The 21,353-nt window shown below is 40.1% G+C and overlaps 1 protein-coding gene across 3 annotated transcripts; it reads right to left on the reverse strand.

Annotated features, from left to right (window-relative positions):
- Positions 1–3,792: 3,792 nt before the first annotated feature.
- Positions 3,793–20,582, reverse strand: LOC138059943 (potassium voltage-gated channel subfamily A member 2-like). Of its 3 annotated transcripts, XM_068905605.1 has the most exons (3): positions 20,273–20,582; positions 16,132–16,185; positions 3,793–6,902 (listed from the first exon to the last, which is right to left on the reverse strand). In XM_068905605.1, the coding sequence occupies exons 1-3, from the start codon at positions 20,316–20,318 to the stop codon at positions 5,332–5,334; spliced, it is 1,671 nt and encodes a 556-aa protein (XP_068761706.1). In that variant the 5' UTR covers positions 20,319–20,582; the 3' UTR covers positions 3,793–5,331. The 3 variants fall into 3 exon arrangements, with proteins under 3 accessions (XP_068761706.1, XP_068761707.1, XP_068761705.1); XM_068905606.1 differs by lacking the exons at positions 16,132–16,185; positions 20,273–20,582 and adding an exon at positions 10,285–10,414; XM_068905604.1 differs by lacking the exons at positions 16,132–16,185; positions 20,273–20,582 and adding an exon at positions 7,500–8,015.
- Between the last annotated feature and the right edge of the window lie 771 nt (positions 20,583–21,353).

The raw sequence follows: 21,353 nt of genomic DNA on the forward strand, positions 1-21,353 counted from the left end.
TTTGGTCGGTTTGTTTGTTTTACATGGGTGACTCGAAGACATTGTGAGTGATGTTGATGTGCTGCGCTAAAATCTTCTGCTTCCCCTGTTTCATCGGCATCTAGACAACATAAGCCTTTATCAGAAAGGGGAATCCCCGCTTCTTACGTGTTTGCAGCATCTTTTGGCGGCTCTTTCTTTCACCTCAAGTGAAGCTATGATCCTCGCAGTTATGAAGTCAGTTTTAGCAATTGCGTAGAGAAGCCTGAAAAATTCAGGACTTCAACGGGGTTTGAACCCGTGACCTCGCGATACCGGTGCGACACCCTAACAAACTGAGCTATGAAGCAACTGACGTTGGGAGCTGGTCATTTGTGGATCCACGTATTCCCGTGATGAACGAAATAATATATGAAATGATCATATATCATTTCGTTCATTGGTTCATTCATTACAGGAATACTTGGATCTACAAATGGCATAGCTCAGTTGGTTAGAGCGTTGGTTAGAGCGTCGCACCGGTATCGCGAGGTCACGGGTTCAAACCCCGTTGAAGTCCTGAATTTTTCAGGCCTCTACTCAATTGCTAAAATTACTTTCCTAACCGCGAGGATCATAGCTTCCCTTAATTTCGCATCCGCAGTTCAATATATGATTCATTTCAGGTATCATTTCTTCCACCTGTATCTGATGAATACGACGACCGAACCCGCAACTTTCTGAAAACGCTCCCAAGAAGACGATGACGTAGTAGTAGAGATCCAACCTAACTCACGTGCATTCCCCGAAAAAATGTATAATTGCGAACGATCACATTGCTTTATCGAGATGATTGTAATATCTCGACAGGTCGTTTCAGTTGAGTTGTGGTGCAGTGTCGCGGTGGTGAGAGCACTCGTCCCCCACCAATGTGGCCCGGGTTCGATTCCCAGACTCGGCGTCATATGTGGGTTGAGTTTGTTGGTTCTCTACTCTGCACCGAGAGGTTTTTCTCCGGGTACTCCGGTTTTCCCCTCTCCTCAAAAACCAAAATTTGATTTGATTTGCGTTAACTTGTTAATTTCAATTTACAGTGTCCCCGATTAGTGCTCTACAACGCTAGAAGATTAGACACTTAAAGTTCTTTTTTTTTGTTAACAGAAACTGTCTGTGCTCGCGGGAAATGCACATCAGTCACTGATCCGGAGACAAACTTGCCAACGTTGAGCGGTACCCTCCCCTCCCTCCCGCTCCATCCCCACTACCTCGGTCGTCCGCCATCTTGAAAACAATTCTTGACGTCAGGTAACGAAAACGAAGTAATTATCAAATTTACCCAATCTTTGGGCTCCAAAACATGTCTATTATGCAAGCCAATGAAACGAAAATCAGACATTGTCTTGTCAAAGATGTGATGTCGCCGTATACTCCTTCCGTTTCTCCTTCGGTTGAAGGGAACGACTTCACGTGGACAAAAGACAAACTAATCCGGACGTGACCGAAGTAAGTTCGATCGGCTTGCAAACGAAAGTAGACCGACGATCAATCGAATTGTCGCTGACCTTTCGTGTTTAACAATACGCTTTCACGTTAAAACTGGGGAAAATTGGAAAACTTAGTTTACCCTAAGCAGAGACGTTTTCTTTCCAGGTTTTAAGTGGTAAGAAATAACGAACACGCGAATTCTTCAATCTGGACTCGAGGAGCGAGTCCTTTATGGGAAGTGTTTCGTGAGTTGTAATTTGCCTAGTTCCTAGGCTTCCGTTTTCACCGCGGACAATCCGTTTTGGGTCACGTGGTCTGAGCGAAAGGGCCAGTCGCTCATCCCGGTGACGTCAGCGAAAAGGATTGACGCGTGGGGCCTGGGAAAAAGCCGTACAGGGCCTAGCCAAAGTTGTCATGATTTTTTTATTCGGGAATTTGTTCGAAATGCATCGTTGGTTAGTAAGAATGTAGTGAAAGCAAGTGTTTGAAAAACACTGCTGGAGCTTTTTTCAGGTATAGTTGAGGAGCCGAAGGCTAAGATTGGGCTGGCGTCAGCAGCCCAATCTTAACGATGAATAGAGGTTTTGGCAAGAACAATGGGTTCTTTTTCCTGTGTGAACAAATTTTCTTTCTAATGCAAAACATTTTCATTGTTCCTGCCATGCAACATGGCTGCCGTGAAAAACCTCTATAAGCTTTCTCGCAACCACCATTTTTTAGCCACTCGGGAGAATATTCGAACCGGCTCTTCGAAGGATTTTACATAATTATTAATAAACGAAATTGGAAAGGAAAAATCCAGGCATATTGTTCTTCTTACAACAGAGATCATTGATTTCGTGCAATACGCTAGAGCCTAAAGCTTAGCCAATGCCAGCATATTTCCCTCTCCCTTCGCATGCTCAGGAATTCAAAGAGAATTCAAGTCTTTGTGACGAATTTATGCAAAAATAGGGTAACGTCAAAAAGTTTCCAGAAAGGTGTTGACCAAGAAAGTTTTTGTGATAATCTATTAAACAAATGGCCAGATTTTGTAATTTAACACCTTGGAGGATTGGGTATCGAAAACCGAGCTTCTTAACCTTACTTCTTTGGTTCAAAGATTGGCTCAATTTTACGAGAAACTATATCCTGTGTTGGAATTAACTTTGCTTAAAATTTTGTCTTTAAGTGCTTTTTTAATCTGTCAAAAGACATCGCAATAGGCTTTGGATCCTTTTACGGTTAAAAGTGGTCTGACGGGGCTACTTTTTGTTCATTCCGCGGGGAAATCGATCAGCCGATTTTAATTTCTTGCTTATACACATCAAAGTAACTTCGAAATTTTATCCATATAAGCTGTTAAGGAATTTTGCGAACTTATGTATATCTTTATTTACATTCTACGTAAAACAAATCTTATCCGAAACTGTGTGCTAAGTATTCCGCAATTCTATGCCTATACAAATCAGTAGAAGTTTAAGACTTGTATTAAAAATATAGGCGAAGATTTCTCTCCCTTATTATTTCTGATTTTTTAATTTGGATTTTTCAATATAGACTGTGGAAAACCAATTGCGTCGATCATATTTTTTCTCTCTATGCTCATCGAATGAGTAACCTCTAAATTATAAATAACAGTTTATTATTGTTCGAACCACATTCAGTGAAAAATAATCTCTATTCCCTGCTTACGTTCATGTTGGAATACATTTTTTTTTATTCTCCCTCAAAATCAGTTAAGATTTTGATAGGAAGAATACTGCAACAGCATCTTGATATCGGCTACGTACGCCTTGAGTGGTTTCTCCTTTCAACTTGAATTAATCATTCAAGGAACCCTCGAAAAATACCTCTTATCTCCTGTAGTTTAAAACGCAGGGAATTCACAAAAAAATAGATAAAACCAATTTATTTTCCCAGTTGGGGTTCATTTGTGTAAAAAAGGTTGGAAAGTTCGTCCTCCGTCCAACTCACATGAATTTCACAATTGGAAATTGTCGAAGCCTACTATAGAGCGCTCCTTGTAAAAATCATAGGGCTTTCTTAGAGAAACTTAAGAGCTAGGTTATCAGCTTGTTTAGAATATCCCATAGAATTGGAGACAAATACTTTCACATGCACAAGAAACACTCGTATAGGGGGATTATCAAGAACCATTTCCAATCATGCATGATTATGGTCATGTTTACTCTCGAGATGTCCTCCAAGTCTTGAAAGAGAAAAATTAAGGGAAACTAACTTTATCAGAACAATTAATTTGCTTGACATTCTTCACAAAACAGAAAAAAAAGTCGCTTCATTCAATTGAAACACAATGGTTAAGAAGGCACGCTTGGTCGAAACGAACCAGCAAAACTCTTCGAGCCATTTCCGAATCAAAAACTAAAATTTTTATTTAACCAGGATTGGCTTTTTCAGTGAATTTTTGTCAGCCTTAAATAACAATAAAAAATCATTACATAAAACGAAGTTATCGATGATCTGCACAAAAAATACAATTGCCCAGTTTCGTGTGAAAATAACCAAGATCGCAAAAAATCTTGCTAATTACTTATGTTCTTATTTATAAAATCCGTAGTCGGTGTGTCTCGCGCCCGAAGGTGTAAACATCACGGCAACGGGTGAAGTAAAGTCGTAACAATAATTGTTCACTCCCAATATTCACAAGAATTACTTGTACAACACAAAACGGTTTTTTGTTTTTTTATCAGCTCTCTACCAGGCCTCAAGTTCACCCTCTAAACACACATCGATAAAACACTGCATCCATTTATTTCTCCATTCATTTCTCCGAATCAACATGATATATTTAAGATTAATCTATTTCAGCAAAGAGTTTTTGGTTCAGTTATCCAATATGTCTGCAATATTTGTCATTGAATATTTTAGTTTTGGCTACTTTTCCAACACAGGTTTTTTTTTTCAGGCTTTATCTGTAATGTTATACGAACGGTCCACGACAAATTTCATTACACCAGCCTCGCATAGCTAAACCGTAAATTCAATGGAATGGTCATAACATTGTAAACTTTCAACAGGCCCCGTACATTTCCTATTTTCTTGCAAAACTCTAATACGTTTAAGAGTTCAGCAAATAACTTTTATTCCTAAAAATCCTTTTCAAAATCCGTAAAAATTGAAATCTTTCCATGATTGTTTTCTCGGAGAAAACAGAATAGTATTTACTTGAAGGTTTGAGAATTGCCACACATTTGACGAACGAAGGGCTGGAATTAAAATCCAAAAATACTCAGAAGTAATATTTCACGGCTTCAGTGCATTTTCATGTAAGGTCATTTAAAAGAACATAAGGACAGACATAAAAAAGGTTGAAAAGACACTGAGAAAAATCAAGACAGCAACCCAGCTAATGATACCGGAATTCCTGGGCAATTGTTCAGCCGTTTTTATACTCAAACCAAAAGAAATTGTTCGGCGCATCGTTCTTAGCCGAAACGCTGTGCCACCTTGTAAGCCTATCAATTATAAATAAGTGAGTTTTACATCTAAAAAAAATGAATATCGGTTTATTTGTAGTCAAGGCCTTTTGTGGCCCTTGAATATAACTCTCGTACTTCTTGCTGTAAACTCAGTGTACGGTACCATATTTTCGTATCTTTGGTAAATCCCCATTTCCTTTCCGCGATGAGGGGTTTCCTCCTGATTATTTTCAGAGGAAAACTGAAATATAATCTTGCGGTAGTAGGCCTCAACTTGGCTTGAATTATTTGCTGGTAAGATGCGAGTTAACTGACCGCGACGCATGATTCTGCGTTCAGTGGGAGCTCATAGATTGGCGAATCAAAACTTATATGAAGGCTGCCCTTATCTCTTCTATTCCATCTCTAACTCATCTTAGAGTTCGACCTCTCGTTAGCACCTCCAAATAACTGTTGCCTGGAATAGTCAAACCCCCGTTTCGAATCGTATGGTCGAATCGGGGTAGTCTACTAAGGGCATTGAATTCGACACGACGGCCGTGTTGGCTTTGTGTCTATTCGCCTTCAAGTTTAAAGGATTACTGTCTAACGAAGTAACCTCCATCTCAATCCCCGTTGAATCTGGGCCATTCATGCCGTTGTGATCGATTGTCCCGTATTTCCTCTCTTGTTCCTGTTCTTGGATTCTCTCTGCCTCCTTGCGTTCTTTCTCTTTTTTGTTCTGCTCCGCCGCTCTCTGCTCATTTTCGCGATGGTAGAAGTAGTTAAAATTGGACACGATAACTGGCACCGGAAGTGCGATGGTCAACACGCCGGAAATAGCGCAAAGAGACCCTACAATCTTTCCCCAGACAGTGGTGGGCTTCATGTCACCGTAACCCACCGTCGTCATGGTAACTACCGCCCACCAGAATGCATCGGGAATGCTCTTGAAGTCGGTGGTAGACTCTCCTTCGGCCCCTTCGGCGTAATACACCGCTGAACTGAACAGAATGACGCCGATCAGAAGAAAGAAAATTAGAAGCCCTAGCTCGCGCAAACTCGCGCGCAAAGTGTGCCCCAGAATTTGAAGTCCTCTGGAATGTCGCGACAATTTAAAAATTCGAAATACCCGCACCAGTCGAATGACTCGCAACACGCCAAAGCTAGAAGCTTTGGTGTCTTGCATAGGTAGCGTAATATAGTAAGGTAGAATAGCAACTATATCGATGAGGTTTAAAAACGAACGTACAAAGGCCAATTTCCGAGGTGATGAAATTAGCCGCATCAAGTATTCAAAAGTGAACCATATTATACAGGCCGTTTCCAGAGTGAACCAGGGTTGTTTGCGTTTCTCGCCGTCCCCATCCTTTCGAAATTGCGGCAGTGTTTCCACGCAGAATGTCACTATTGAAAGGGTAATGACAACCACTGAGAATATCGCAATGATCCGTGCTGCTAACGAAGTATCGGGGAACTCAAATAGTTGCCATATCTTTCTTTGTAATTTATTCTCCGGTAAAATTGGCTTCTCGTCTTCAATGTACCCTTCTTCTTGCTCTACCTTATGTAAAATGTCCTCTCCCAGATCATAGAAGCGGATTTCGTCCGCAAAAACATCCATTGGCACGTTAGCTGGGCGCAAAAGCTTTCCTCCAGATTGATAGTAAAAGAGAATGGCATCGAAAGCCGGGCGATTACGGTCGAAGAAGTACTCGTTACGAACAGAGTCGAAATACTTCAACCTCTTGGCTGGGTTGCCTAACAAAGTCTCCGGGAATTGTTCTAAGGTTTGAACGTGTGTTTCAAATTTTAATCCACTCACGTTTATAACGAGTCTTTCGCCAGTCGGTTCGCTAGGCGCTGTAACTTGAAATTGCGGCTTTACGCAAGACAGGACAACAGGGTCGTGCCGGTTGTTTTTGGAGTGATTGCCATTATTCCCGGAAGCGTAGTTTATCACAGAGTTTTGCTGCTTGTCAGCCGGCATTGCTGTCATCGACGACACTCCTGATATAGCGTCCATGTCCAGTTTACGATCGGCTAAATACGGCAAACCTAAATCCCGGATATAAGGAGAACAAACGCTTGATTAATGGGCATGAAGTACCAACCAAATGGGGATTTCCAGTCGCGCGGCAAAGTCGGCTGTGCCTATTGCGTGGCATTTTTTCACATGCGAGGAAAATCATTGAAAATACGCAAGAAAAATTGAAAATTCGCGAGGACGTCCCGCTTCTGAAGCCGAAAGGGCCCGATTCTCATAAATTATTGATTCCTTTTAGATCTAAACTTGTAATTTATTAATTCACCGAATAAATTATCACGTCGCCTTCAATAAACAGGAAATGTAAATAAGAGTTGTAAACATACTACATCGAGAAATGTTCTCGCTTCTAATATCAGTTTGACGGCTTCTCGCCAACTCTCGTCTCACGTTCGTCTCTTATTGCTTGGAGACCCATTTGCCAAAGCTGTTGTTTGCAATCGGCAGAGCGAGGAAAAATGAAAATTCGCTACGACGCGCTGAAAACTGGCAGATGTTTTGCGAAGATCTGGCAGTTTAAATATACTCACAAGCGGTGCAATTACACTCTTCGCTAAATCTACTCGTAATTCGACATATGAGCTCGTAAAAAGTCTGATTGGACTTACTTGAATGGTGTATGGTACAACTCACGGCTTTAAATCCATTTGACAATGACACTATTGCTATGAAAGATCCCCAGATCAAAATGTTCAACTTGTTCACGAGTCCAGATGACAGATACAAACTACATGTTTCCATATATGAGTTAACGAATGATGCCCAAAATTTTCATTTCAATTTCTTCAAAGTCATAGTCGCTGATGACAAAAGCTATTCCTTTTCAACACGTGCTCCCATTTGGCCAAAATTTACTCCGGGATTCCCTCGCTTCGCGATGAGTGTGTTCATCCAAATGACACGATGCTGGACAAACTCGGATGAGAGGAATTTAAAGTCGAGCCGTTGGCGCCTTAGAGTAGATCTTATAATAAGCTTGAGATTATCATGTTCCTAAAAACTTTCCGATCTTATCGGTATCGGGCCAAAGAGAAGCCGTAGAATCAGCCAAATAATCACAAATGTGGCACCCAGGTTCTTAAAGCATGCGCGACTTCAAGTAAATATATAAAGGCTTCGCAAGACATCAGCCTAATTTGCATTGAAACAGCTTTGATGAGGACCTGCTGTTACTTGGCCAGGAGTCCTCTATAAACAAACCCCTCTATCTCCCGGTGAGGAAACGCTTTCCTGTTTTTTTGTCTTCAGTTTAAAACCTTTGGTGATACCCTCCTAAGTGGATATGTCTTTGTGAAAACCAATGTTTTTATGATTGCTAGAACGCAAAGATCATTCCTCCTTGTCAAAAAGTTTGTTTTCATAAAACTAAAAATATGCAAACGAAATACGTCTCTAATATACATAGGAATGACACGATACAAGCCACTTCAAAGGATGGCAAGTATATATATATATATAATTGAACTGGAGCAGAATATCAGTCAATTCAAAGAGCGCAAAAACTGGCGCCTCGGAATTAGACAATAGTTTTTCCTCACAAAGAAAGCACAATAGCAATAAAGAATTTGCCACTTGATACCAGGCAACTGTATTTGCGCCAGCAGAAGAATGCTTCTCATAATTTTTCCTCAGCATCGCTTTTTTCTCATGGTTTTGGTAAACACCGTTTCAAAAAAGCTGTGCTTACATTTCACAATTTTATTTTGTAGAAGTTCGAAACATATCCCTGAGAAACAAAAAGGAGAAGGTAGTATGCAAGATAATATGAAACAAAACAATGAATTCTTTTTTGCACTGGATTGCTTTGTTTCGTTTGCTCATGGTTCGATTGTTTAATCTTTGCCACGAGGTACTGAGGACGATCTGAACAAATAACCCCACACATACTTGGAAAATCGCTCTCCCGAGCCTACCCAGGAGGCTTTGGCCGCGGTTGAGGTTCTCTTCGTTCGCTACCCGCTAATGAAAAACCACATCGGAATTACAATTCATGCAAAAGTCATGAGCTCAGAACGCGCCCTTATCGAAAGCAACCACTATTTCCCTCTCCCCGAGAGCAAAACACAGAACAGACACGGCGGGCTTTCTGCCAGTTTGAGCCAATTTTGAAATGCATTTTTTTTCTGGGTTTGAAAGAGTCCCAGCGCGATAATTTGCGGTCTGAACTCCTACCTTCGCCCATTATGTGAAATGAAAGTCATTCCTATCGCCCTCAATGTAAGATGAAAAAAAATTGTGCACGCGAGGACGGAGGAGAAAGAAATCAAATGGCGGATTTTGTTATTGAATAACGAGCCCTCTTGGGGAAGGCAACTAGCCAGATCTCTTCGTCACGAAATAATCATGCGTGAGAAGGTTCAATTAATCCAAATAGAACTGCGGTTTGGCTTGTCAAATTATTCTCCAGTGGGCGCGATGCCAGGAATGACTAATCGAATTTTAAACAACGGTTAACTTTCATAGTCATCTCATACTTCATACAGATAATGTTGGGACACTTGAGACACACTTGAGATGTTTAGGCTGCGAATGTCTTTTTACGCAGAGCCAAGAAGACAAACATAGAACGTTGCACAATGGCCTGTGTTTAATTTAAAGCGATTCACGGCCCCTTCGACAAAATGCCGGTCGCGGTGACTCGTCAAAATAGAGGTAAATTACTACACTTGTCATGGTTAAGCCCGATTAATCCACCAGCCATTCAAGTCGAATCCAAGGTAATTTGCGGTAGATTTTGACAGCAATCTTTCCTAGCCAAAATTTGATTAGATGGCCAGCACATTAATCTTTGGTTTCCAATCAATTTACTACTATTAATCTTGATGGATTTTTTGGCCATCGCGTGGGTGCATGTCTTTCAATTACAATGGCTTTATTTACAAAACGATCGGAAAAAATGCATAAAAAGTGTTTTCTAAAAGGACATTCCTCGATTTACACGCTCAAAACTTGCCATTTTTGGACGAATGACTTGAAACTGGCTGAATTACCGGTTTTTTAAAAGTGGAAAAAATATTTTGATTTCTATCATTCATAAAAGAAACAGCTGTTTTATAGTCGCCCAATTTCTACAGCTAACATTTTCCAAAATCGCATTAAACAAAATTATACCATGTGGTGAAGAGAGTTTGTTCTTCGATCATATCGGTACAGCTAGCCGTCTGGTGACAGTTTGTTAAAAAAAGGAAAGATTCTATCATGCACCTGAGATATGTGAGAACTCCTGGATCATAGGACACTGAACTAGTATTTTTCATCTCCAAAACCGCTTTGTTATATTGCTCACAAACGATGAAAAATTCCATTAGTTTCCAGTAAAAAATACCCTGAAATTTCTCAAAACTGTCACAGCCCGCGCAAATTTTTAAGAAAGGGGGGAAATCTAGTTCCTACCTGACGGACGGATCGCAACCTCCATGCATTCACTCGATTGCCGGCAAATGTTTCAAGAAATCGTCGCGCGCGAAGGTAGCAAAATCGTAAAGTGTCCCTTAACTATCTCTTGTTACACCATATATCTACAGACACCCAATAAACCAACCTTCATTCTAAGGGGAAAAAAGCCTTGGGTTTTTTTTTTCTGAGTAAAATTAGGCCGCTTCGAATCAAAATGGCTAAGCATGCGGTTATGAAAGTCCGCGGCCGGCGACTTTAATAGGCCTAAACAAAAATATGAATTTTTCTAAATGCGGTGAAGGGGATATTGGAAATTCAAATCGTCTGGTTTGTAGTACAGGAATGTCAATAAATCAACAAAACGAAGAAAAGGGTGGAAATTGCATTTGGTATGTCCGTGCAAATTCAGTGAAAATTACCGTGAGTTTACCATGACTTTTAAATTCTTGTTGTCGAAACGAATACTTGACTGAAAGCTAAAAAGAATTTCTGCAGCTTCTCAATTATTAGGAACTCATTAAAGGTAAGTTAGACTGGTAATGGAGGTGCTATGTCTAAATGAGGGATAAAGATAAACGTTTCTGGGGGTTTAAATGAACTACAATCCGTAAAATCGGTTTCCTTCATATCTTTTCTGCCTGTGGAATTTCCTGCTCCCGCCCTTGATAAAGAGTCGTGGCTTAACCACTAGAAAGTTAATATGTTCTTGACTTACCTTTCTTAGTAAAATAATAAAATTTATCTGCTCTTCTTTGAGCTAATGCTTATTAAATTAATTATTGTTCGCAATGTTAATCCGCAGTCTTCTGAATAGCATATTGTTCTGAACTTTTTGCTTATTAACTTAGATCCTAATGAGTAAATGACTTTAAGGCATTAAAGGCAGAAAAGAAAAGCAACAGCAACAACGGGTATCAATTTTGAAAATCAAGTGGATTATGTGATGAACTCTCACGATATGGCAAATTGATATTCACGTTCACCGAGCAAGGGGACAATTCGTGACGCTTATTGAAACTCATATGTAATTCTCACGGCTGGACTGGATCTAGCGTGAAATGGAGGCTAATGCGGGCAAATTAATTTGTGTGTGAAGAGATTTCCCCGCATGAGCCTCCATTTCATGCTAGATCTGGTCCAGGCGTGAGAATTCGAAAATGGTCTATTACACTCATCTTGACGATCTGGCCTCGGCGTCGAATGCAACGTTTACGAAAATTATAGGCAAATGACAACGATGCTTCTCAGAAACGCATTATTCAGTATTTGTGTATTTGTTCGGCACGTCCCATATTTGGAAGCATGATCAGTCCATACCAGTGTCTGCAATACTAGGGTGTCTGTCTGTCTACTTGTCTCTATGTCTCTGTCGTTGAGGCGGTATTTCACACTCAATTCAAGTGGGCAAAGTACTTATAGACTGAACATTCAACGAAGTGATATTAAGACCATTGCCGACTTTTTTGGTGTCTCTCGTTCTAACATCAATGCGCTCTAGCGACAGGTCGAGCTAGATCTCTACTCAACGATGAAAAGCTATTCATCCCTTGCCTTTTTGCCAACGGGATCTTAACACTAAAGACACAAGACACAAACGTAGACACCTAGATTATCGGAGGCTGCGCGTGCATGCAACTCAAACACAGAACTAAGGGCAAGGAAGTTCATACTAGGGAAACAAATGAAACTAACGAGGTAAACGAAAAAGAGTGTGCACCCCTGTGAATTTTCTGTTTGGCCTTACACTTTTGTACACGCTGGCTCTGCGTCTTTCCTTACTCGCTAAATCTGTAAAGCCAGAGCAAAAGCAAGCGTAGCCGAGACGTTTACGGTGAGCCGACGTCACTTTCATTCACACGTGCGTTTCAAATTCGGAACTGACTACTTGCAATAATTGCTTCCTGATAGCAAAAGTAAGGCCACGACGACCGGAAAATGGTCCGCGTAACTTAATTATGAAATGAGCTAAACAGCAACTCTGCGCGTGTATTTTACCTTTTGGAGGGAACTTAAGCAAGGACGATGACGACGAAAACGAAGACGGCTACGAGGACGCCAACAAAACAATGCATTTTACCGAACAAAAACAATGGCTTTGCACGCTCCGCACGTGCGTTCTACATTTTGGTACATTTCTTTGAAGTTCTCGTCCTGACAGCCACGTGAAACCCCTTAATATGAAGTTATATGGAGCACGTGAGCACCTGAAAATTTAGCCTGTGATGTGAGCAGGTGAGCAGGCTCTCTTTGGGGCAGCGGAACGAGTGGCAAAGCCACGTGAACCGGAAAAACCAACCAAGTCTCGACTCTCCTTCAATTGAAGGATTATTCTTAATTGTCAATTTCTTCCAAGTGAAGTATTATCGTTCATTTTGGACACTGAAAGCTTGATAAGGATCATGGGAAATGAACATATTTTTTTTAAAAGTCAAACCTTAATGTGTGGACTCGCAGGACTCGAACCTGGGAATGTGTTATTAAAAACCCCTTCTGACTTAACCACTAGACTACAAAATCACTAGCTGCGAGGTTGTCATTTTTTCTTAATGTCATTGATTTTTTTCTTCCAAAATTGCCGCTGTAAACGTGTATTAACAACCGCTAAGAAGCAAGCTTATACAGTGAAAAATGTCAGTTACCAAACTTCAAGAGAAAGCTAACCATTTTAAAATCAAGCTTTAAACTTAATCATTCTTCAGCAATGATTTTATATAGATACTAATTAGTTTTGGTAAATAATCGGCACATTTTTTAGTCAGTTGATCTTTGGTGGTTAAGTAGATAAAAGCAGTTCCTTCAAAGTGGGTGAGCCGGGTTCGAATCCCGTCCAGGGGCTGATTTTACTTATTTTTCTTTTTATTTCCAGGGACAGAGTAATCTAAATGGAGGATTATGCTTCATTTGGAGCAAACTGACAATGAAGGAAAACTCTTCATTTGAGGAAGAGATCGTGTTGGGAAAAACGAACGTCGAGCGGTCGAGCTAAGCAAACCCGCGAGGAGCCTGGCGCGAAAAAAAACCATCGGCTTGTCTCAGGCCCCTCCTCGCGGGCTCGCTTCACTGGCCCGCTTGTTTCTCGCGGCTTCGCCAATCGTTCCAAGAGCGCCAATGAGAGCCTGCTACCGACGATTAATTTGCAATTTTAGCTCCAAACCGCCACAACGCTCATACCAATTTTAATCCTGGTGTGTTAATACACACTCAGGCCACGTCGAACGACTCGGACAAATCGCGAAATGATTACAATAACTGGAAATTATATTTTTTGAGAACCACATGTTTATTTGAAATTAATTGTGGGTTTGTTGCGTTTCTTTCCTGTAGACGAACGGCTTTTAGTTAAAAAATATATATTTTGGACTTATTTGCATTTTTTCAAAGAGCATAATTTAAAAAAACGGTGGCATAATTTGGAAAAAAGAGCATAATGTTAGCATAATTTGGCCAAAAAAAAGCAATGCTACTAGCATAATATGCCACTTTTACTAGCATAATCTATAAATGCCTAGCTACAGCTCTGCCGACAACTTGCATTGATCCAAGGCATAAAATTAAACTGTTATAAGCATGCGAGGAACATCCGAGCGAAAATTCGAAATTTGACATCTTTCTCAGGAAGTGAGCTTCCAAGAAATGCAATTTAGGGCCTGTTTACATTGAAGCCGGGTAACCCGCCTAGGCGGGGTCGGCTCGTGTTACGCGTAAAAGCGCGCAATATGGCAGCTCGCAGATATGAGCGTGGCGAATTTTTTCGCCGAATTCATCTCCCCAGTTTGGAACGGCGCAATGACGAAGGCGAAGACGAAGGCAATAACGAAAATGCCGAAATAATAGAAGCTTCAGCTGAAGGCCTAAGCGAGTTGCTGCTATAACCAACAACACAACTTCGAATCAATTGATCGTGAGGCCTGATCAAATGCTTTGTCTGATCTCTCGACGGCGCAAGGTCTACAAGGTAAGAGAAAAGATCAGCCTAAAGCATTTTCCTAAAGAAGGAGCTACGCTATTGGTGGTAGCTCCTACTCTACTATATAAAAACTACACGTAAACCACAATTCCTCAATTCGCTCTGACGAAGGGCTAATACTCGAAACGTCAGCTTTTAGAATCTCTGTACGGTGGTCAATTTACATTATCAACTCCGTTGATAAAACCCAAAGTTTTGTATACTACTATACCACCGACGCAGCACCACATTTTCTTTAGAAACTACCCACTTCATTCTTTAGACCATAGTAACTATGTTTAGACACACATCCAGAGTACGTAAGGCCATTGTTTTTGTTCACTTAACCTATTGATTTCTTCCTTTACTTGTTCTTGTTTTTAGAGTTAGCGTTAAGGCCTGGTCAAACGCTCGCAACATTTCAACGCAACATCTTGCAACATTGTTGCACGGTGTTGCGACATGTGCAAGATGTTGCTTTAAAATGTTGCGAGCGTTTGGCCAGGCCTTTAGGTTTAGCCGACGTAAAGTGTGTCTCGTTTTTCTTCTTATTTCTTTTTTCCGAGCGGCAAACCGTCGCTTGAAGGCTACACGTGTTGCTTTTTTCCCCTCGCTTCACGCGTGGTTTTTATTTTGCATATTTATTATATACTCATCTCGCACGTGCGAAAAAAATTGTCACATTTTGATTGGTTGTTTGTTTTTAAACTTAAGACTAACCCATAAACCCTGCTTGGGTATAACTATAGTTAGTCTGCATTGTTTTGGATCACTGAGGCGTAAATGTTCTAACTATAGTTAGGGCGAACAGTTATAGTTAAGTATAGTTAGTGGCCCAGATGTGACAGCAGCCAATATGTGCTAAAGTACATGTCGCGCGTGCAGTACGATTTTTTGTCACGTTTTCGTCTCCGTCGTAGATTTTTAAAGTACCTATTGTTTTTTTTAGAAGAAAAAAAAAACCACACTAATTAATGACAATTTAGTTCATCTGCGGTTGTTCCAATCCAAGATGGTTTAACTTTTGCTTAATTTAGGCCAGCTGGAAACTATTTACCATAACTCGAACTTAGCCAATCTTCTTCGTTCATGCTAAATCTGCTAAATACTTGATATTTTAATAGTAACAAAAACAAGAGCATATTCCTAAGTATGAGCAATCTAAATTATTCCCTAATTTCACGAGTACACCGTTTGATTAGTTGATATCATGGGTGACAAATTACTCCTTAATTTTCCCATAGTGCAAAAATCGCTTGAACCCTAAGTAACTGAAATTCCTAAAACGAAAATGAAATTATTTGATTTTGCATGGACAAAATGGCACATAAAAAGACAAATCCACTTGTGAAATAAGCACAAGCGTGAGAGAAGCAAAGCGCAAGGAAAGGAAAAATTTCCTTTTCTTGTGCTTGTGCATATATAACTAAGCTTGTGTTAATGCTCAATTTACGCCCGTTCCCACACGATTTTTCTTATGTTTATGCTTGTGCTTATCGCACAAATGGGAACCAGGCTTTATGGTTACACGCGAGAATATCGTATTGTGCTCAAGCTTTTGAATCAGTGTTACTAGCTAGAGCGGTTTTCAATTGAGTGTCGAAAGTAATTAGCGAATTGCTTTGGTTTATGATTACTTCACTCAGTGATTGGTTCAAAGTTCCCGCGCCACTTTCTCAACCAAACAGAAGTGAAACCAAAACCAATCGTGGCTCGCGCGTGCACATTTTCCCGCGTTTTGTGTTGGTTACTTGTAATTACTTCGAGTTTTGATTGGCTTACTGGATTGTCTCCGTCCTTTTTGATTGGCCAAAGTAATTACTTTGGTCTTGGTTTTACGACACTCGATTGAAACTCGCTCTAAATCGAGCTTATTACTAATAAGATCAACCTCTAACCTGCACATTCGTTGTGGCTGTAGGCATACAGATGCCTCATTCTGCTGCCTGAATCTGATAATAAAGCAAAGTATGTTGGTTAGTCCGGACAAGATAAAGATATCCAAAGCAGACTTGCTTGGCTATCGGAATAGCCCGGAAATTTAAACTGGACAAGACAATGTTCTGATAGAAAAGCTGTGAACAGTACATAATATCCAAGGAAGGAGAGTGCACAAGGACTTGAAAAAATTCCATCTGGAAGATATCTCGAACTTTCTGAATAGCTTCCTCTCAGACCTCTCTGCATGATAATGGCATAATATTCCACAAAATAGGCTTTTTGCATTATATAACGAGCCGCGCAGATTAGAATATTCGTTGATTTCGGGGCACGAAAGAATTTTAGACGTGCCTCGTGCCTCGTGATTTGCACACTTTTTAAAGTCAAGGCCACGCGAGCGTTGCGCAAAAGTACTCCTGTATAGGAATTTTCCAACCAACCTCTAGAGACACCAATAACAATTGCTGGTTTTCACTCACGTGATCAACAGCCATGTTTTTCAACGAAAACAAAAGGAAGCGTTTGCATAACAATAGATTTCAATTCCCGGAGGATTTGCTTGGGGCACCAACATGGCCGCCTTTTCTTTGTTTAGGGCACCAACATGGCGGTCGTGACGTCATGTGAAAACCGAGAATAGAGAAATGTACGACTTCTAGTGGACGACCAAAAAAAGCTAATTATATATCTTGTTTTTGTCCACCAAAATGGCAGCGATGACGTCACGTGAAAACCTCCTATTAAAACTTGTTTTCCTCGGCAAATTTAAACAAGCTTGGAAAAAGTCTGATAAAACAAACTACGTTTAGCTAAACATCTTTTAATAACGTGCATTTTACGTCTGGCCAGCACAATTTAAGAAATTTCGAAACATGCTTTGGCTTCGTAAAATATTCACTCCCGCTTTACATGAGTGTTAGCTGGGTAAAAAAGAAACAAAAAATATAAACGTTAAAAATATACCTTTTCTTCACAAAGGGTGCTTTTGATACAATTCAATACATTGCTTTTCGGAAAATAACATGCTAAGATTTAGAGATGTAGGCGCAGCAAATTTCTCTTTCGTTAACTGTCGTTGCCATTTGAAACGGTCGATGCCATTTATAACGGTCGACTAGACACTTCACTTCAAAGAAAATTAAAAGAAACAAACTAAGAAAAAATATTAACAAAAATTAAGACAAAAAAGGAAAAAAAAACATTTATAAAAGAAAAACTGGAGAAAAAAAGGGTCCGAAAATTTCAAGACTCGAACTCGGGTTCTTAGCCCTCACCCTAAACAGAACCCTAACCCATATGACCAGCGAGACACAACTCCCAGTACCCGCAACCTTATGAGTTCTTAGACCCAATGAGTGTAATTCAGAGCTAAAAAATGGCATCGACCGTTTCAAATTGCAACGACCGTTCTGAGAAATGGCAACGACCGTTTACGAAAGGGAAATAAGCGTAGAAGCATTAGGTGAGTTATGCCATACATAAGATTTTAAGAAAATAAGGGACAAGGTATTTGAACGCTGGTGAAAGTTTACCGCGACTACAAGAGCGCCTCTTGTGGCTTCTATTGAGAGACAAATTTTACCAACTTTTTTCATTGTTCACAGAAGAGCAGAAAAATTGGAATAACAAATCATTTTGCCAAAAACATTTTGTAGCTGGTAAATGTTAGCCCAATAAATGAATAAATAAATAAATAAATAAATAAATGAAGGGATGACTTATTGTGCGATGGTGGCTCAAGGGTAAAAAATTGCGACGAGGAATGTTTTTTTGTTAATTTTTACACAGACCAAACCGTACCGCGTTAATGCCATCCAGGCGTTTTGTTTACCAGCTTTCACGCTTTCTCGTTAAGATCCTTTTGACATAGTGTCAGCGGGATTCTTTTGTCCATATTTCTTTAATTAGCCAAATATAAAATAAAAACCGAAATACTCTTTGTTTGTCCCTCCACAATTTTACATGAGCATTGTTTCCAGTTTCTCTTGGGACCATCAGAAGTCCCAAGAGTAAATAAAAACAATGCCTATGCAAAATTTTGGAGGAACAAATGAAGAGTATTATGGTATTTTCAAAGTTGTAAAGAAATAAATACATTGATGAGTGCTGTCTTGAAATTAAAAGTCAGCGGAAATAGATCTTTGGGAGCCTGGATAAAACTAGAGCTAGCCTCGTTCCGGTGTTCGAAGTTTTATTTCCCTCAAAGGGGCCATGTCACGAAAAATGATGTAATTTGATGATCCCCAAAAGGATGAAACATTACAATAACCACTTAGAACTGTTGAAAAACATAAAAGAATAACAGGAAAAGGAAAGAAAAGCATGGATGGACACAAATGGACGAGATTAAAATGAATTGCGTTTGACTTTAAAAAAAGTCGGCCCAAAGATTTTCAAGTTTGCGGCAAATTGCCTGGAATCATCTTGTATGTGATGTCATGATAATTTTATCAGTAAAGGGATTGCACTCATTTGCCATTTTCGTGTTTTAAACTCGTGGTTGACTAAAGATATCACCTAAACACCCTCAAATAACGTGACATAGTCCCTTTAACAGAAAGAATAGGGCCGTTTATACGAGAGAAAACAAGACGCGGCTTACTCTGGCCGCGGCGTACATAATATGCGAAAGGAACTATTTTTCGAGTATAAACTCCCAGGCTAGGATAAGCCGCGGCTTGAGAAAGCCGTGAACGTAGATTTTGTACCATTTATTCGGGGTGTTTGCGTCTTATGTAAGCCGCGGCTTATTTTCTGTCGTATAAACGGCCTAATATGAGTAACTGGACACATAAAAGATTTATTTTGAAAGCCAGAAACTTCCATTTAGGAAGTTCAGTTTCTTCGGGTTCAAGCGATTTCAAATGTATTTAATTCATGCCCTACTTAATAATTTATTTATGTCTCACAATTCTTAAAATGAGTCGGTACCGCCGGCCCCTCGATCTCTGTAATTCAGAGGCAATTTAAATGCCAGCCTGATTGTCAAGTTTCATGAAATCGAACCTGTCTTGCGGATTGCCTCACTTAAATTAGAATGTAATGTAGACCCATCTATTAGGTGCTTGAAAGGGAATCATGATTAAAGTTGAAAAAATATTTAGAAAGAACGCATGAGAATCCAGAGTGGGTAACGCTATCGACCGGATAAATCATTATCCTGTGAATAAACACTAGCAAAACCGATTGAATTATCCAGTGGATAGTTTTATCCACCTTTTGAACAACCGAGGCCCGAAATTTAAGGCGAATGGACCTTAATGCCTTATTTGAAACTGTACCCTACCAGACAGAGCATGAGCCTTTTAATTACCGCATTAACTTGAATCAACTGTCAACCATAATATAAGACGACATATTAAACTAAAAGATTGGAGAGGCGAGGATAATTAACCTCTTTGCTACGTGACGCTCGAATTCTAGACGCTCCTTCTTTTACAAAATACAAGAAATGATATTTAATTATTAACACGCGCCATGCGCTCTCTCAAGGAAACACGATGTATTTTTCTCGAGGTGAAAGCAAATCTTCCCTGATTGGATGCCTCTGAACGGTTTATATTGTTTTACTGTATATTAAAGAAAATATGGCTTCCAGAGGAGATGTTTTTATCGAAAGCAGCGGTAGCAGATCTTCCTCGTTTGTGGTAACGTTCGTTCTTAATTAGGCTAAATTGTAAGGTTTTAAAACAAATTGTCTATAACTTCGATCAATTACACTGAACTTGAAACATGCTGGAATGTAGCAAAACATTTTACAAGATTAAAACCTTACCAAGATTTTTGTCTTTCTTGAAACATAAGGGCTTATTTTTTATTTTGCCCTCTCTTGTTTCGATAATATTATAAGACGAGAACCTGGAACTTATATTCAGTCTAAGTAAGAATGATTTTGTTGGCAAACGAAAGAATGCAACTGTTTTTCAGGCGCCAATTCGTGTTACAGCTTTAACACACAAAAAGGTTCCAATCAAAGTACTCAACGTGCTACATCATTGCACATAAATAGTGTCGTTCTTTTGATCGAACGATGTTCGCGTCTGAGAATGAATTTCAAACAAGCAACGTAGATAAAACTCTCATTCAAACTTGCCTTACCTGATACATCACTCGAAGGTTGAGAGTGCACTAATGAGGCGTACATAACGTATTATTTTTGTCAAACCCTTCCGTTGCGTTGTGGAAAAAGACTCGTCAGAGTGTTGTTATTTCTAGAACAGATAATCGAGACTAGTTGGCCAAAATTGTAGCTGGCATTTCATGACACACCCCTCAACAGGATGATTTCGCCAATTCCTCAAGATTTCGCTTTTTAAGTTGGGCTTAATTTGTACCCTCGAGCCATGTGTCATTATTTCAGCGTAATTTTTTTTTTCGTTGAGGCAAACGAGTCATTGTAATTTGCTCTAGAGCGCGCTCTTTTGTCTCTTAATGGACTGCTAAGCTTAAATTGTCAAAGTACTTTCAGTGGCAACCATTTAGACGGCTTTAACATCATTGGCGCCAATCATGTTGACATCCCACTTATAAATTATTGAAGTTAGTTTTTGCTATTGTACCCATATTTTAATCCAACAGGTGCTAGAAGTGGCTTTCCCCGCAGGAATATGCCCCCACACAGAATGCGAGAAAGGGTTGTACTATCAGATATGAAAGTGTTTACCCTTCGAGCAGTCGTTTTCTCCTCGCTTTCCGGGAGAGAAACCACTGCGAGCAGCCGTTAGTTACTTTGATTGAACCGTGGTCCAGCGCTAAGGACAAATACATTAAATTTGAACCGGTAAAACGAGTTAGTAAACTTGTTTTGGCGCCTGCGCGTGCGTTCAGCTACGTAACTGCTGCGTTTGGGAGAGCCTGCTGTGTAGTGACTTCCCGCGAAATAAGACGAAGTGAAATACATCACGTGGGGTGTGACGTATTTTGCACATGCTCGATGGAAAATCAAACGGTTACTCGCACAATCTCGTTCCCAGAGCCTCCGTTACCCTTGTCCAGCAGAACGGGCGCGGGGGGCTCTGGAACAATCCAAAACCGGAACCAGAAAACTCTGGTTCCGGTTAAATAACTGCGCGTGCGTGAGAGGAGACTGTTGGAAATCAACAATGGAGTTCACCTTGTTATGACAGCGCTTACTTTTCACTCGTGAAACAGTACGGATGACTATAAACACATCTCCTAA

Source organism: Montipora capricornis, chromosome 8, assembly GCF_036669925.1.
Source record: "Montipora capricornis isolate CH-2021 chromosome 8, ASM3666992v2, whole genome shotgun sequence".
In the NCBI taxonomy this organism is placed as follows: domain Eukaryota; kingdom Metazoa; phylum Cnidaria; class Anthozoa; order Scleractinia; family Acroporidae; genus Montipora; species Montipora capricornis.

Bases quoted from the DNA above. Each gene is read 5' to 3' on its own strand.
- LOC138059943 (XM_068905604.1), bottom strand. From the start codon at position 7,632: ATGGAAACATGTAGTTTGTATCTGTCATCTGGACTCGTGAACAAGTTG. The intron at 6,903-7,499 runs GTAAGTCCAATC...TCCGGGATTTAG, and splicing joins TTGTACCATACACCATTCAA to GTTTGCCGTATTTAGCCGAT.